Source organism: Eretmochelys imbricata, chromosome 1, assembly GCF_965152235.1.
Source record: "Eretmochelys imbricata isolate rEreImb1 chromosome 1, rEreImb1.hap1, whole genome shotgun sequence".
NCBI classification, from domain to species: Eukaryota; Metazoa; Chordata; order Testudines; family Cheloniidae; genus Eretmochelys; species Eretmochelys imbricata.
The window spans coordinates 198,832,639-198,849,814 of NC_135572.1; the positions used below are offsets into that span (position 1 = coordinate 198,832,639).

At 37.1% G+C, this 17,176-nt stretch overlaps 2 protein-coding genes across 4 annotated transcripts in view; one reads left to right on the forward strand and one right to left on the reverse strand.

Moving 5' to 3' along the window:
• Positions 1 to 17,176, forward strand: part of CMSS1 (cms1 ribosomal small subunit homolog) — a 366,300-nt gene that overhangs the window by 23,551 nt on the left and 325,573 nt on the right. The window lies entirely within an intron of this gene.
• FILIP1L (filamin A interacting protein 1 like) overlaps positions 1 to 17,176 on the reverse strand; it is a 108,602-nt gene that overhangs the window by 10,842 nt on the left and 80,584 nt on the right. Inside the window, exon 1 of one of the 2 annotated variants that reach the window (XM_077821647.1) lies at positions 6,090 to 8,738. In XM_077821647.1, the coding sequence (XP_077677773.1) occupies positions 6,090 to 8,723 (2,634 nt within the window). In that variant the 5' untranslated portion in view covers positions 8,724 to 8,738. Of the gene's footprint in view, positions 1 to 6,068; positions 8,839 to 17,176 lie in introns of those variants that run through there. The other variant, XM_077821639.1, reaches the window with a different exon arrangement.

The window sequence follows — 17,176 nt, forward strand, 5'->3', positions numbered from 1 at the left end:
GTGGTTTTTGGCACACTAGCTTCATCAAAGCTAGCGTATGTACATCTGCGCAACCTGGAATTATACCTCTCAGCTACAGTGTAGATGTACTCCAAGACGAGGCAATCCCCATTCTCTTCCCCTTTCAAGACTGAGAATATTCCCCTCCCCTCAGCTGTGTATAGGGAGAGCCGCACCTCAGGTTACAACCTTATGTAATATCGTACCTCCAGAAATCTTGCTGAAATCTTCCAACAAAAAGATCTGCACTTTCGATTATAATTATGTAGAACAAAATATTTAAAAATCTCTTTGACGGTCTTCATGCACAATAATGAAGCACAATAAGAGGCTTAAACTTTTTTAGCACTTTTTTGTAATCTTTAAAAACAAGAACCCAAGATTCAGATATGTCCTACTCTTATTTTTGTTCTTACTTCTCACAACAAAAGCACAGTAAAATGGAAAGAGAAGAAAGGATAGAATGGAAGAGAGTCAGTGACAATCACAGGGAATCTATACATGGTACAAGGAGGAAGGTCACCAAATCTATTCTCCACCTCTTTCACTCTAGAGATTGTTCCATTTCCTGTGGCACTAGTATGTTTTACTATTATGCTAACAATTTATCCACAGTGATGTCTATTTTTAACATCTGCACCAAATTTAATTATTTTTAATTACTTTATAAATAAAAAGACAACAAATTTTCTTCAAAACCTTGGGTCAGTGGCCATTACACAAAATCTGCAATCTTTCATTTTCTCTTTCTCTGTCTGACACACATGCATGACATGCAAGTCTATGTTTTGGTTAGCAAAATATTCAGTTGATTGATGTGGTCTCCTCCCCCCCGCCCCCTTGAAAACAGTCTGTGCTTTGAGCATGGTATGGTGATCTGTTCCAGAGGTTCAATTCATCTGATCCAGCCTGGTTAACATTTTCTGTATCCATACTTTCACTATTATTATTAATTTGCATTATTACAGCAGTACTTAAAGGCACTTCTCAGGTTTGGGGCTTAGTTGTGCTAGCTACTGGAAAACACAAAAGATAGTTTCCACTTGCAAAATGGAATAGTGATACTGACCCTCTTTTTGTAAAGTATTTTGAGATCCTCTCATGAAAACTGCTTTATATTTGCTCAATTGTTATTCATTATTATATTTTAATATCATAATAGTTCGACCTTTTTAATAGAGCACCTTTCATCAAAGGAGGCTCATAAAGCAATTTATAGACAAATTAACTGAGTTTCATCCTCCAACCCACCAGTGATGTAGGTAAATATTATCATGCCTGTTTTAGAGATGGGAAATTTGAGAGGTAGAGAGGTGAAGTGACTTGCCCAAGATAACATAGGGAAGTAGTAGGCATGCCTTCAACCACTAGACAATGATTTCATTCTTTGTGACAACATTAAAGCTACCTTATTTTAATTAAGAAAGTTGTTTAAAATTAATTATGTTACAGTCTGTAAATATATCCAGAAATAAATTTGCTTCCTCATCCACTACTGATCAGCTCTTTGGAATAAGAGAAAAGTGAACAGTTTGTCTTCTGAAAGCCTGACTTGTACTTGAAGTCGTTGCTCCATCTTGCTTCTTTGAACAGCAAAAATAAATAGATCATGGAGTCCATGACCCTGCAAGTATGATATGTATAGTCTCTTTGGCAGAGGGCATATCTGTTGATCTTAATCAAAAGGTATACTGTTATGGGGAAATGTGACAAAGATGCTCACAGGCAAGTTTGATGCAACTTTTCTATGAATAGTAATATCCTATGGCTGTTTCCTTTGCCTTTTGTTAATTGAAAATTATTTTCTCTTAGTAAAAAATGAACAAGGAAGAATAAGCACAGTCCTGTTGAATAATTAAACTTTTTAATGTTGTGATCTGTGGTCTAAGTTTTTTAATTCACTTAACATAGAACTCTAAGTGTCTTTGTTCAGAAGAACTGGGCAACTGTCCAAAGGACAAGAAATGACTAAATCTAATTCCTACTGTTTAGTTGATTTTTGAAAGACATTGTAACAGATTACTGCCTAATTTTGTTGTTGTTCAACTAATTTCTGTGCATCTAGTTAGATTGCAGATGCAAACCAGAATATTTTTGTTTTCTACATAATTTTAAAATAAAAACAAAATGTAAAGCTTAAATGTGTAAGGAGTGGAATAGGATTTTTTCTTTTAAAGGGCTCTGGCATTTTCAGTATTTTCAAATGTCTGCTAACAGAATATTGGTGATTACTGCAGAGTTATGCACTGTTGTAAAATGTGCATACCTACAGGATCTATGTTGAAAATTAGTTACGTAGAGATCTAATGTCCATTTTGGATTGGCACTGCAGAAAAGAATGCTAAAGCCAAATGTAATAAAGTGTATGTTGTTCTCATCATATAAGATTATGCTTTTGGTCTTGATTCTACAAGATGTTGAACGCTCCCATTGAAGTCAGTGGATGCTGAAGTGAATACACACCTTGCAGGATAAGAGCCTTAAGGAACATCACATGCTGGGCCTGATTCTGGTTCCACTCAATTCAGCTTTTGAAGTAATTGGAGTTAAACGGCTGTAAAACAGGTCCAAAGGGCTTGTTCCAAAGCCCACTTTGGATTAGGCTGTAAGTGAGATAGGATTGGGCTCACCCTATCTTGTGTAGTTTAAATCTTTTTAAAAATGCTGTTGCAATACTCTGGTGCACTTCTTAAAATTGATTTAATTGAAACTCCCATGGACCTTACTTTTGTTTCTTTTTCCATTGTTGCTGATTATCAAGATAGATTTTTGTGTTTTCTAAATAAAAACTTTTCCTTTTACAATCAGCCATTGTCTTCTGTCATAATCATTAGCTCCCCATTCATCTTTAGTACGTGCTTAAAGTCCTTTGCTGAATCAGTGTTGAAGGACAATTAATACCACAGGTTTTAGTGATAGCTGTGTTAGTCTGTATCAGCAAAAAAAAAAAAGAGGAGTCCTTGTGGCACCTTAGAGACTAATAAATTTATTTGGGCATAAGCATTCATGGGCTAGAACCCACTTCATCAGATGTATATCACAGTTCATAATCATGGAAAAGATTGTTGTCTTCATTCTGCCCAATTCATCTTGAGCTGTGATGTTTGAAGTAGAGAGCTTCTATTTATTCACAAATCTCTTTATGATGATTAGCAAAGTGGTGAAAAGATTTGTTTTCTAAATGCATAATTTGATTAACTTTTTTTAAAAGCTGTTTTTAAAAGAGTGAATGTCAGTAGTAGCTCTTTATTTAGAGAAAGAGAGGTGTTGGGGAAGTGAATTTAAGACCTTTTGGCCTTAAAAATTTAAAATGAAGCTCTGGTGTCACTGTATATAATGTTCTCCAAGAGGTTAGCATTGATTGCGTCTTACTCTTGGTATACAGACAAATTGAGGCCAGCATTGCTTATACTATTGTCATTATTTATTATTATATGCACTAATATAGCGTCTATCACTGTGGTGTGTGACTGAGTTTTGTCAAAATAGCGGCATTGTACTATTAGCCCTGGTCTACACTAGGACTTTAGGTCGAATTTAGCAGCGTTAAATCAATGTAAACCTGCACCTGTCCACACGATGAAGCCTTTTATTTTGACTTAAAGGGCTCTTAAAATCGATTTCCTTACTCCACCCCGACAAGTGGATTAGCGCTTAAATCGGCCTTGCCGGGTCGAATTTGGGGTACTGTGGACACAATTCGACGGTATTGGCCTCCGGGAGCTATCCCAGAGTGCTCCATTGTGACTGCTCTGGACAGCACTCTCAGCTCAGATGCACGATTGTTTGCCGTTGCTCTGACACAGGGAGGGGCGAATGACGACACGGCTTACAGGGTTGGCTTACAGGGAGCTAAAATCAACAAAAGGGGTGGCTTTACATCAAGGAGTATTTCAGGCAGGACTTCACGGAGGGTTCCAATAAGAAATGGTGCATCTAAGTTATTGCTTTTATTGGAACAAGGAGGTTAGCCTGGCCTCTGATTGATACATGGCTAGATTTACCTCGCTGCACCTTCTCTGTGAGTGACTGCAGTGTGACCTAGAGGAATGAGTCCCCTAGACGGGCGGCGGGGGGTGGTGGTTTGCAAATGAGTACAAAACAAATCTGGTCTATTTCTTGTTTTGATCCACTCCATCTATCTTTTACATCTTTGGCTGGCAGCAGATGGTGCAGAAGGACTGCATGCCATCTACATCTCGTGGCTGGTCGGCAGAAGATGGTACAATAGGACTGCTAGCCATCCTCATCTCTTGCCTGCCCCGCAGAAGATGATGCAATAGGGCTGCTAGCAATCCGTATCACCTGCCTGCTCACCATAAGATGGTTCAATAGGACTGACTGCAGGAGTAAAGAGAATGACTTGATCAAGTCACTCCAAATTTATTCCCTGTGCCCATGTCTGCCCAGGCGCTCCTGATCGACCTCACACAGGCGACCAGGAGCACCTTGGACATGACGGTGACGGCTACCAGTCCTATTGCACCGTCTGCTGCCACAAGGCAATGGGTTGCTGCTACTGTGTAGCAATGTAGTACTGCATCTGCCAGCACCCAGGAGACATACGGTGACAGTGAGCTGAGCAGGCTCCTTGCTTGCCGTGCTATGGCGTCTGCAAAGGTAACTCAGGAAAAAAGGCGCAAAACGATTGTCTGCCCTTGCTTTCATGGAGGGAGGAAGGGAGGGAAGGGGGGCCTGACGATATGTACCCAGAACCACCCGCAACAATGTTTTAGCCCCATCAGGCATTGGGATCTCAACCCAGAATTCCAATGGGCAGCGGAGACTGCGGGAACTGTGGGATAGCTACCCACAGTGCAACACTCCGGAAGTCGACTCTAGCCTTGGTACTGTGGAAGCACTCCGCCGAGTTAATGCACTTAATGCACTTAGAGCATTTTCTGTGGGGACACACACACACACGAATATATAAAACCGATTTCTAAAAAAACGACTTCTATAAATTCGACCTAATTTCATAGTGTAGACATACCCTTAGTGTCTGTACTGTGTCTGGAGGGATGTATAAATTCAAATAGCTGGACTATCGTATTCTCATTTTTGGTAACCAACTTATTTTATCATTTCAGAAACTATAAGGTGTCCTGTCATTCATTTTGCTTTCTCTTCTTTACTGTGCTGAACTAATATGTAGAATGATGGACTGTAATCTAGGTTCCAACCCTGCTCCCTCCTTCCCTCCTTTCTTGAATAATAAAATCATGCTGTGGAGCCATTCTTCTGGTTGGTCTTTTTAAAATGTACATGTTGCTGTTAACGTTCTTACAAGGTCTTTAAACATTAGTATTTTTAATGTAGACTAAGAGCTTGCCTTACGGAAAAACAAAATAATTCTGTGATATAAACTTCTCAACTCAAGCCAAGATTTGAAGGAGGAAACAGATTGAGTTTTAACGGAATGACAAAGTGTTTAAAAAAATCCACACTCACAAAATTCCCAGTGATTGACATGCCCCAAAACATGTGATTTATGCATCATGAACTTAAAATTGGTACTGTACATGTGATTTTGTGTGTGTTTGATCTAAAAATAATAATTTGAGTAATAAGGCTAGGAAAAATTGGGCAATAGAAGGAAGGTAATGAAACGGTTCTTATCTGTATTTAGCAGGCATTTCAAGGATTAAAATAAAAGTCTGTCACACATGCAAAAATACAAAATGCGCGCACACACACAGCCCAAAAGAACAAATAATTCTGTAAGCAATGGTAAAAACAACCAATTATTTACTGTTTTGTAATGTTAAAATATTTCACCAATACACCTTGCAATCAAAAGTAATGTGAGTTATGGAAAATGGAAATACATAAAGATGCATTTATAAAAGTGGAAGACTAAATATTTTACATAAAGATATTTCAATGAAAAGATATACAGTAAGTGCACACTTGATATGACTAAGCAGGCAAAACTTAACATTAGTTCCAAATAGGATTGTACGGTTCATGCACAGATCTCTCCCAAAATAAAGGGGGTGTTCTAAATTATTCTTGCTGGGATGAAAAATAGGATGGGTTGCTGGTAAGGGAGTCGGCATGGGTGGGGATCAGTTATAGACATTACTTACTGTAATTTGTGATTGCCGTGGGAGAGGAGTGGCTGTTGGTGTGATTGTGATACTGCTTGTGATTTTACTAGTAGGCTTACTGTGTATTCCATTAGTTAGTGCTGGAGTTCTGTTATCCTGAATTGGAGTACAAGGTTTTGCTGAATTAGCAAGAGCCTGAACATAAGGGCTTCCTAAATGAATATGGATTTTATTATCCTCAGTAGTTATTACACTTGAACCAGTGCTGTTAGATCTTTGAAAGTGCCATGACGATTGCCTGTCTGGGGATACTCTAAAAAGAGTATGCTTGGCACCAATTTCCAAAGGCTCTGGAGAAAGCATTTGTTCTGGAGAACTTGAAGAACCTGTCAGAGCCAACGGAGACATTGTTCTTTCTGGAGTTATTGAGCCACATGATTCAGGAGTCTGAGATCTTGCAAAAGTAGCCAATGTAATAGGTGGCACGGCTTGCTCTGGACTCGTGTAACCATCAGCGATTTTTGATTTTAAAGGCATTAAGGAGGCATTTTGAATAATTGTTATTCTTTGCTTTGGTGTGCCACAGTTGGGTATAACTGCTGTACTAGTGTAAGAGTGAGGACTGTCTGTGGTAGGGCTTGTTATTTCCAGGGTAGCTGTGTTTTGTCCATGGTCTGGTGTAACCTTTATATGAAGAGGTTGACCAGGTGTGTGACTTAGAACTAAGTCTCGTGGCTGTGCACAATTTCCATTCTGTTTGTTATGAATTTTTCCATTTTGAGGATGGCTTTCTTTGGACTTCATCCATGGGATCCATAACTTTTTGTTCACTGCATTTGCAATGGATGAATTGCATTTGAAAGACACTGTTTGCTCCTCATCATTGTTTTCATCTTCATTATCACTCTCTTCATACAATTGCCCATTTATGACTGCTCGTTCTAAAGGAACAAGGCTCTTGTAATCAGGTGGTTCATTGTCTGCTGGATCTGTCTGGACTTCTTTAGAGAAAACCTGCAAGTCAGAAATTCTCTTTCCATTAAGACTCGGTCTCAGGCTCTTACTGAAGCGTCTGTATCTCTCTAATTCTTTGGTAAGGCTATCAATTTCTCTTGCCAACTCCCTGTTTTTGTTTTCTTGCTGGGTGAATTTCTTCTGTAGGACCATATGATCACCCCGTAGATGACTTATTACGTCTTCTGTTTCCATGTACTCATGAATTTTCTCTTTCAATGCATCTACCTCTCTAGACAGGTGCCCTGACTTCGCTTCTTCTTCTTTAAGTTTTTTGAAAAGCCACTGTTCTTGGTTAGACTCTGCCTTCTCTACTAACTTATACCTAGCCAGTTCCATTTTCACAGTCTCCAGTTCTTCTGATAGAAATTTAGCTTTGTCTCGTTCATTGATGTATCTTCGCTCTAGAGACTCAAATTCATCTTCAGTTTTCATGAGATCATCCTCTATGGCCTTCATTTCTTTCAGCTTATTTTTCAACCTCTCAACTTCTTGGGCAAGTTCTTTAATCTTGTTGTTCTCTTGCTGTAAGGATGTGCTTGATTTAGTTGTCTCTTTGAATTTATTTTTAAGAAACTCTTTTTCAATGGCTTCTAGTGACTGAAGCCTTTTCCTTAGAATATTTACCTTGGAAAAGAGATCATTTCCTTTCTCTTCCTCTGCTTTTAGTTTGTTTTTCAGTTCATCTCTTTCCTTTGTTACACTGGACATTTTTTCCTCTGCATCAGATTTTGATTTCAGTGCCTTTTTACTTTCCTCAATTAGTTTTTCTGTAACTGACATCACTTTCTTTTGCTCCACTTGAAGGTGGGAAGTTGCAGATTGTAACTTTTCTTCTGTTTGCTTTATTTTTTCACTCATTGTTTTTCTTTCATCCACAAGCATGACCGTTAATGTTTTCAGTTTAGTTAAATCTTCCTTGAGTGTGAATTCTGTTTTTTCTAACTTGATTTCAATGGCTTCAAGTTCTCCAATTCTAGCTTTTAAGCCTTCCAGCTCCTGAGATAATTGCTTTGTTAACATTTTTTCTTTTTCTAGATTGCATTTCAGAGCGTAACATTCTTGTTTGCTCTTGTTGAAAGCATCTTCTAATTTCTCCAGCTCCATAATTCTTTTGTTGAGTTTGTCAACTTCTGCTTTAAAGTTCTTGTTTTGTTCTGCTTCTTTTTCTAATTTTTTATTAAGCTCTCTACACTGATCTTCCATTTTTATGAGCTCTTCATCTTTACCTTCCATTTCCAGGACACGTTTTCGTAATTCTTCTACTTCAGACATAAGGGTGGAATTTCCACATTCTCCTTTATTTATTTTTTCCCTTATGTCTTGCAGTTCTTCTTCTGCTTTTCGTAAAGACTTATTAGTCTCCTCTAATTCATCAATTTGTCGAGTGAGTGCTGTTAATTTTATCCGCAGCTGGCGATTCTGGCTGTCTTCATTGGTTAGTTTGGCCATCATTGTTTCTTGTTCTTGGGAAATCTTATTGGTTTGCGCTTGCAATTCTGCTTCCAGCCTGATGGCTTTCTGCTTCTCTTCTTCCGCTTTTGCTTCAGCAATGGTGAGTTTCTCGTGTACTTGCTCTGTAGTAGTGATTAGCTCTTGGATTTTTTGACTTTGTTGGTTCAACTGTTCTGTAAGTCTTTGCTGTTCATCCACCACCATTAAAGCAAATGATTTTAGTTTTGTCAGTTCTTCTTTCAATTTAGTTATTTTCTTGTTGTTTTCCTTCTCTTTTTTTGCCTGATAGGCTGTTTCTTGGTCAATCAGCTTTTTCAATCTGAAAAACACAAAGTATGTTTGTTTTATTTTGTAGTAGTTTTCGTAGTGGATTTTTCAAATACATGTGTTTAGAATTATGATACCATCTAGAGTAGAGGTGAACAAAGTGCAATCTATGATGTAGCCCAAGGCTGCCTGACTTTGTCGTGCAGTGGAAAAGGCCACAGAGACTAGAAGTCCTCATATGAAGTGCTTTATTTTAACCAGACATGCCAGTCCATGTTGCTCATTCAGATCTGTGGGCTCTACTAACTGTTTCTGCAGTAAAGGTACAGTACAGCCTTCAGGCTTCTGCATTTGCCAGTGCAACTCCATCAGTTGGGCAAGCTTCAGACACCCCACTCTAGAACAAAATTAAATTGTCTGGTTCCTAAGGTCTGGTCTACACACACAGTTTTTATCGCTATTTAGTTGTATTGGTTATTTAGAAACTGATGTAGGTAATATCAATACTACAATCTAGTGTGGATGTCCACAGTAAGGGGTTTCACTGATTTACTTATGGCAGTGTAACAATTGATATAGCTAAATTAATAGAAAAACAGAGTGTCAGCCACTTCTAAGTGAAAAGGGATCCTTGCCATCTTGTAGCAGTCTAATTCTGCTGTAAACAGGTAAATGCTTAGGTTGGAAGTTGTTTTGCACCTCAGAAATCCCAAATTCCTTGTTGTCCAAAACTCAGATATGATAGTGTATCTGAAAGTCATAGTATGAAACCCTGCCGTTTTGTGAAGGCTTGAGGTGTTTCTTGAGATTTTCCTAAAATCAGGTTTTACCTGTAACTGTTGTAGCTCAAGTATAGGTTCATAATCTTTCCTTGTTTATGAGATGCAGGATATTTCAGTGGTAAAAGATGTATGTTAGGACTGTGCATTTGTGTCCTGCAGGGACCTGAATAAATCCAAATATCTTAGTATTTGGATCTTTCATGGGCCTTTCTTTTTTGTCTCCGAGACACTGAGGGGGCTAAAATAACATGTAACCTGATCTTTTCACTATTTCTGCCTTCTTTCCATCAGCTCTTTACTTATTTCTGACCCACAAAGTAAGCTCCTTGAAGCATTAAAAAAGCATGTGAAAAACATAAGTAGAAACAAAAAACTTAATAGAGAAACAAATACTAGAATCTCTGCGCAGTGAATGTCTGTGCATGTAATGTCTATATTAAATGACATTTATTAGGAAAAAAGAGATTAGAAAGAGTCCTGTCGCATAAAGTTCCATGTTACAACTACCATCATCTCATTCAGGAAGAACTAGGTGGTACTCCATCCATGCTGATCCTTAATAAGCTGTTCAGTGACTCGAGGAACATAGTCCTGAGGGCTTAGCATGCAGTCTCAGCAACACCTAGTCATTTGGCAGTAATAGAGCCTGGATTCTTACATGGTAGAAAGCTTCTGACACTGTGCAGGTCGATCTGGTACGTGTCCATTTCTAATGGTGGCAATGAATAGAGGTTTCCGACATTGGCTATACAAAATCTCTCACAGCACATTCACTATACCCAAGGTATTTATTCTGTTACAGCAAATAAATCTTTGCTCTTGCAGTGAAGTTCTTTATGTGCAAAATTGACAGCATGAAGAATAATAATAAAATGTGGTAAGCTTAACTTATATGGAATCATTCTTACAAACATTGTCAAATTATTTATAGAGTTTTTAAGAATATAATTGGGAAATGGACGTTAAAAGGCATCGGCAAGGGAAGAATTTTTTGAAGTGAGCTTTGAGAAATGAGAGTGGGTTGATAAGGCAGACGAATACAGGAAGTCTGCTCAAGATGGCAGGAGCAACAGAGTCAAAGACTTATTATTATTATTACATTGTTGGTTTTAAAAAAAAGTTCTACTTAATGACTCTCTTTCATTTTTATATATTACAACTTGTATTTGTGTTCCCAACAGTGTAAATCTCCTGTCTTCCCCACCCCTGAGTGCTTTAGTAGTGAAGTTCAGTTGATGATTTGGTGTTGCCATAGATACAAAATCATAACAGAAGCATAACTAGCAGTTTCACTTGGACTTGTTCAGCTTTTGTGTGTGCCTGAGGTTAGCCATCTTGTAATAATGCTGGTTGAATTTATTCCAATTTATTAGTCTTGGTTTTACTTTATCAAATTGTTTCCTTACCTTGATCATTCTTTTTTAAAGGGATACTATCTGGACAAGGGCCAAATGAGTAATACTTAAATTAGCTGTTGAGTATATTACTGATTTACCTTTTAACTAGGTGATAGCGACTTAGCACAAAAAACAAAAATGTTTTAATTCTTGCTATGTTTTATTTCTTAAAGTTTTATTTCTAGAGGACGTGGTTGGCCACAAAACCTTAAACAGTTCTAACTTTTCCATGGTTGTTTTATAGTGATTTTATAATGCAATTTAGTTAACAGATTTTTCTTTAATTTAAATGTTTCAGTTGACTGGTGTCTGAGTGAGTAGTCACTGAAATCTTTCAACATGTGTACTGTATATGCATTCCTGTTTGTATCTTCATTCTCTTCTATAGCATTATCTCACTAGTTACTGGGACTGCTTGTTAAAGTAAGGGACCACCTGAGTCTTAATAACGTCTTTGCTGAATCAGGGCCTGAGTCTCAAGTGAGGTACACAAATTGAGCTTTGATAAAGTCTGCTCTGCATTAGTATTTAAACAAGCTAATTCTATTACTGGTACCTGTCCTGGCTCATTGTCTAATCTGGATGAATTCTCTGGGGCCCAGTCTGTTTGGTCATTCTGAAGTCCTAGTCAGGCAACTGGAAGGGATGTCTGCAGTATATTGAAGACATTATCCTTCACTTAAAAAATTTTTTTTTTTAAATGGAATTTTGAAAACCTACTGGAAATAAAAAGCAAGTGTTTCTGTACCTTCAAATTCATCCCTTTTTGAAGGGAAGAAGCCTTGTTTAAAATCACCTTAGCAAGATTAACATAGATTATGTAGTGTATTTCAGAAGCCATGAGGAAAAAGGGATTTTAGTGTGTTAAACATAAATATCACTACCAACCAATCCTTCCCCAGCCTGCAAAAGAACCAAACAAACCCCAACCCAACCCAAGTAAACAATACCTATCCTCACTTTGCTTCTACATTACATCCCTTCCCTTTCCCATCATCTGTCTTTGTAAAATGTATGCTTTTTGGGACATGGATTATATCCTCCCCTGGGTTTAGAAAACACCAAATGCATAGTGGACATCACAATATTCTAAATAATGTGTCTACCTTACCTTAAAATCCTATTGTGCATGTGCATATATATATGGAAAAAAATGGAAATGCATACAAACAGTGCAAAATTAAAAATACAAAACACATTGGTTTCATGTTTGTTTTCCTAAAATTTCTTTCCAAAATTACACAAAAACAAAAAACCACCAACCACGCCAAAACACATACCTATTACATTTAGGACAGCATAGAAATTACAATAAAATTTCCAAAATATTTCACCTGTATTTGGATTTTTATCTAGGTTTCTTGAAAATACTGTTTAACTCGATAAAATCAGTTACAAGATGGAATATTTTGATAAAGCTCATAAATTCTTCACATCCATAATTGTGAGATAGTTGTCTGGTTTTTGGAAAGGAATTTTAGGAAGGTGACCGTGAAACTAATGTGTATGTTAAACTTTAGTTTTTGTTTCTGTATTTTAGACATATAGCATATTTGTATACAATATGAGATTTATGGGATTATATCAGTGCTGTTATGTATTTGTTGTTGAGATTGCAAAAATAAAATAAATTGCCTTAACATCATAAATATTTTCATTGTCTCTTTTGATTGGATGTGAACATTTCCCTGTAGTGTTTGCAATTCAGACATCACACTACAGTACTAACCAACCAGAAAGTGAAATTGACAAGAAAAACATGAAACTGAGTAGTTAGTTTTCATTGAACAGGTTGAAAATTCCTTCCTGCAAATACTTAGACCTTGATCCTGCAATGAGCTTGGTATGGGTTGACGTTGAGGGGCTCTCTCTAGGGGACTTCCTATGTGGAGCTTATTGCAGGATCAGGACTTGACTACCTAGAGGGTGTTGTGGGACTTTTCACCGTGGCAAGCAGTACACCTGGTGGGAAGTGTGCATTTACTTTTTGTGCTTCTCTGAGTCAGTCCTGAAAAAGCATAAAAGGTGACGAACAAATTTGATTTTGTACAATGTTTTGAGGTTTAATAATGTAAGTTGTAGCTATAATATAGCTAAGTTTTGTTTTTAAAATGTGATTTTTAACCTGCCAAGTCTCCTCTAACGGACACTAATACGTTTTACTGGAGAGTGATGAGGAAGGAAAGGAAACCATCAATAAATCATCAGGCTGTCCAATTAGGTTAAATATTTGAATTATTTCCATTTTGAGTTGTATTTCATAAGAATGTAGTTACATTTCAGACAAAGATAGATACATCATTTAGACAATTCCAAGTACTTGATCCCATGGGACTACAAGAGCATTTACTGAATCCAGTCCAGCAAAAACAGGTCTTGGAAGCTGTTTTTATAGACATGAATGTTAGGTAGTTAAACAGAGTCAAAGCAGTGTCTTATTACTTCTTGTCTTCAGAGCTTCTGTTATAGTTATATAAGCTATTAACCTTATTCTGGTTTATTATCTCACTTATATATGAAATGCCAATTGCCTGTTCCTTAAAAAAAAATCATATTTATCATCCTTGAAATTCTCATTTTTTCATCATAGCTGACTTTTTCCAATGGACATATTGTAGCTTGTTGGAGTCTCTATATGTATTCAATTCTTCTCCATACCTAACTGCTCACTGGGTTAGATTGCACTAGTTATATTTAGTATCATATGACTATCTGCCTCTTACAAAACATATCTAATAGCACATTGTTTTACGGTGTCATGTGGTATGTTTAGTAAGTGGGGTTTTCCAGTATCTTCATGTATTATATTACGTTAGTATCGTTTGGAATTTTTGTGGGACAGTAGGGGAAATGCTCTCTCTTTAAGTTTGTGTTGTGAGTAAACTAAAGAGATTGAGGCAGGGATGAGATCATAAGATCCTTGTTTCTGTAATTTTTTGTGTCTTGCTCTGTTTCTCATATTTAGTTTGTTCAAGAATGAGATTTATATTTTAAGTACCAAGAGTAAAACAGACCTACATTTCTGCATAGTGAACACTTGAAAAGGATAAGTTTTCAAGGATTTAACAGAAAGGGACTTCGGCCTGTAAAATTTGTACCTTGACAAGTCTCCCTTCAAACAGTGAAGAAGCTGCTGTAGATGGAGTTTTGGTTCAGGCCATAGGCACTTAAAATATCTGTCATTTCTAAGACCCAGAGACTTTTATAAAGCTTCAGATTCATATTTTTGAAGAGAATTCTGGTGTCATCTTGGAAGCTGTGTGTAAACCTAAAATATTTTCTCTATTTGTAAAGCTTACGGATGTTTTTATAGTTAATTTTAAGATGTCATTCAGCAAATATTCTACAGGTGTCAACTTGAGGAGACTTGCTTCTATGTTTTTGGACATGTATTTGAAATTCCTTTGTATAATGTAAATAAAAATTTAAACTGAAAGTTTGAAATGTAAATGAAATCATGATTCTTACTCTGTCTGAGGCATTCTTCCCAGTAACTAGAAAAGCCAAAGCCTGGCCATTAACAAGAAAAGAAACATGCTTTATCACTTCTGGTAAATCCTACAAATTGGTGTGAGTTTTAACACCAATATAGTTAAGTATTTCTTTCCGGAAGAAAGTCAGCCTTGCATTCCCTTATAGTTTATGGCAGTAAAGCTTGGCTTTACTAATTATTTTCCAGTCTTGGGATGTGTATGCATACATTTTTCCTTCCCTGCAATCCTACTTATTGATGTGTAATGTTTATGAATACCTATGTTATGGCTATTTTTATATCCTATGTATTATCTTTATTGGTGCTTACTTTTTTCCTTTTATAAAGAAAGTCAAAGGCTTCTAAAATCATAGCAGCACAGCATGCTACAGCAATTATATAATATATTGGCTTTATCTGGATCAATCAGCACTGCCCAACAGAATGGCAACACTTTATTTTAAAATTGACATTATTTTAAAATGATTTTTTAAAAATTAAGTCCAAATTTGAACTAAAGGAAAATTAAAGGCACATCAGATACAAGATCCGAGAGCATTTTCAGACAGATGTCTTGATATGAAAGTTTAATTTAAAATGTGAACTCTTACAGTAAGGTATGTTCTCCACTGGGCAGTTAATCACATCTTTATAGCATCCTTCTAATCCTAAATTGTTTTATAAACTTAACATTCCTAGACAAGTGACTATACAGGGACCTGTGCTGCCACCTCTGGGATGAAACTCAACAGTAACAGTTTAGGACAAGAAGTGAGGCATACCTTAGTCATCCATAATAGTAGAAAATAGGTCACCAGAATATATTTACCTGAGTTGGAAGTTAGTCTTGATGCCGGACATATACACAGACACACACAGATGTATTCAAGAGGGAAAGAAAAAGTAATAGATTCTCTATAACAACCAATAGCGATTGGGACCTTGGTTTTAGTCTTACTCTAAAATGCAACGCTCCTTTAATATTCTCCCAAAGGCACCAGTTCAATATTGACTGCTAAGAAAGTGTATTAGCTCTTGAGTTATCCACCATGGTTCTTTTTTATCTGAATATACCTTGGTGATTATCCGTCCATACAACCCTAATCAGATGGAGATCTGTTGGGATCATAAACAGAAGGCTTTGTGGTCTGGATGCACGAGTAACTTAATTCATGGAAATTTAAAATGAAACATGCACAGAGAAAATAATATACCCCACTGGGTATATCCAAGATATAATTTATTTGCTGGGCTGCCATGTATGTCTTTAAAGGGGACATGTAACTTGATTCTTTAAATTTACTAATTTCAGAAAAATTAAAGGTTTCAGAGTAACAGCCGTGTTAGTCTGTATTCGCAAAAAGAAAAGGAGTACTTGTGGCACCTTAGAGACTAACCAATTTATTTGAGCATGAGCTTTCGTGAGCTACATAGTCTCTAAGGTGCCACAAGTACTCCTTTTCTTTTTGAGAAAAATTAAATATTTTGGTAGAACACCTTGTACTTTGACAGTGCTGCAGAATCATTTAAAAAAAAGGGGAGAGAGAGAGAGTAGTATGCACAGCCTCTCAACATTCCTTGAAAAACACTTGCAACAGTTTGCTCTCCTTTTGATGTTTATTAGGTCTTTTGGGCAGTCCTGAGAATAGCAGCAAAAACATGCTAGAATCTACTGTCTCCCCACGTTATCCTTCTTGTATATGACTGCCTCCTTGATTTCAGTTCAAACTTGGCTGTTATTGCTAACTGTTCTCATGCAGGGCTTTGGGAAGTGTGTTCCCAGAAACTCTTCCCCATCAGAAGTGCAAAGGAATGATATCACACTAGTGCATAAGGCAGAAGTTGAACTGACCAAAAAAAAAAATCTGTGAAAATGACTATACACAACAAGTACTGTCAATGTCAAAAATAAGAGGTGAATGTAGCTGAACTGCTTGATAATAGTGACCATAACATAATCCCGGGGGAAGGGAGGGGGTGGAAGAGAAACACCAAAGCGCAGCCCTCCACAGTAGCATTTAAGTTCAGAAAGGAACTACACAAAAATGAGGAAGCTAGTTAAACAGAAATTAAAAGGTACAGCGCCAAAAGTGAAATTCCTGCAAGCTGCATGGAAACTTTTTCTAGACACAATACTAGAGGTCAATTTTAAATGTATACCCCAAATTTAAAAATGTAGTAAGAAGACCAAAAAAGTGTCTCCGTGGCTAAACAACAAAGTAAAAGACGCAGTTAGAGACAACAAGGCATCCTTTACAAAGTGGAAGTTAAATCCTAGTGAGGAAAATAGAAAGGAGCATAAACTATTGCAAATGAAGTGTGAAATATAACTAGGAAGGCCAAAAAAGAATTCAAGAACAGCTAGCCAAAGAGTCATAAAGTAACAGCAAAATTTTTTTTAAGTACATCCGAAGCAGGAAGCCTGCTAAACAACCCGTGGGGTCAGTGGGCAATCAAGATGCTAAAGGAGCACTCAGGACAAATAAGGCCATTGCGGAGAAACTAAATGAATTCTTTTCATCGGTCTTCACGGCTGAGGATGTGAGGGAGACTCCCCAACCTGAGCCATTCTTTTTAGGTGACAAATCTAAGGAACAGGAGTTTTTGGAACAAATTGATAAATTAAACAGTAATAAATCACCAGGACCAGATGGTATTCACCCAAGATTTCTGAAGGAACTCATGTGAAATTGCAGAACTAGTAACTGTGGTACGTAACCTATCACTTAAATCCGCTTC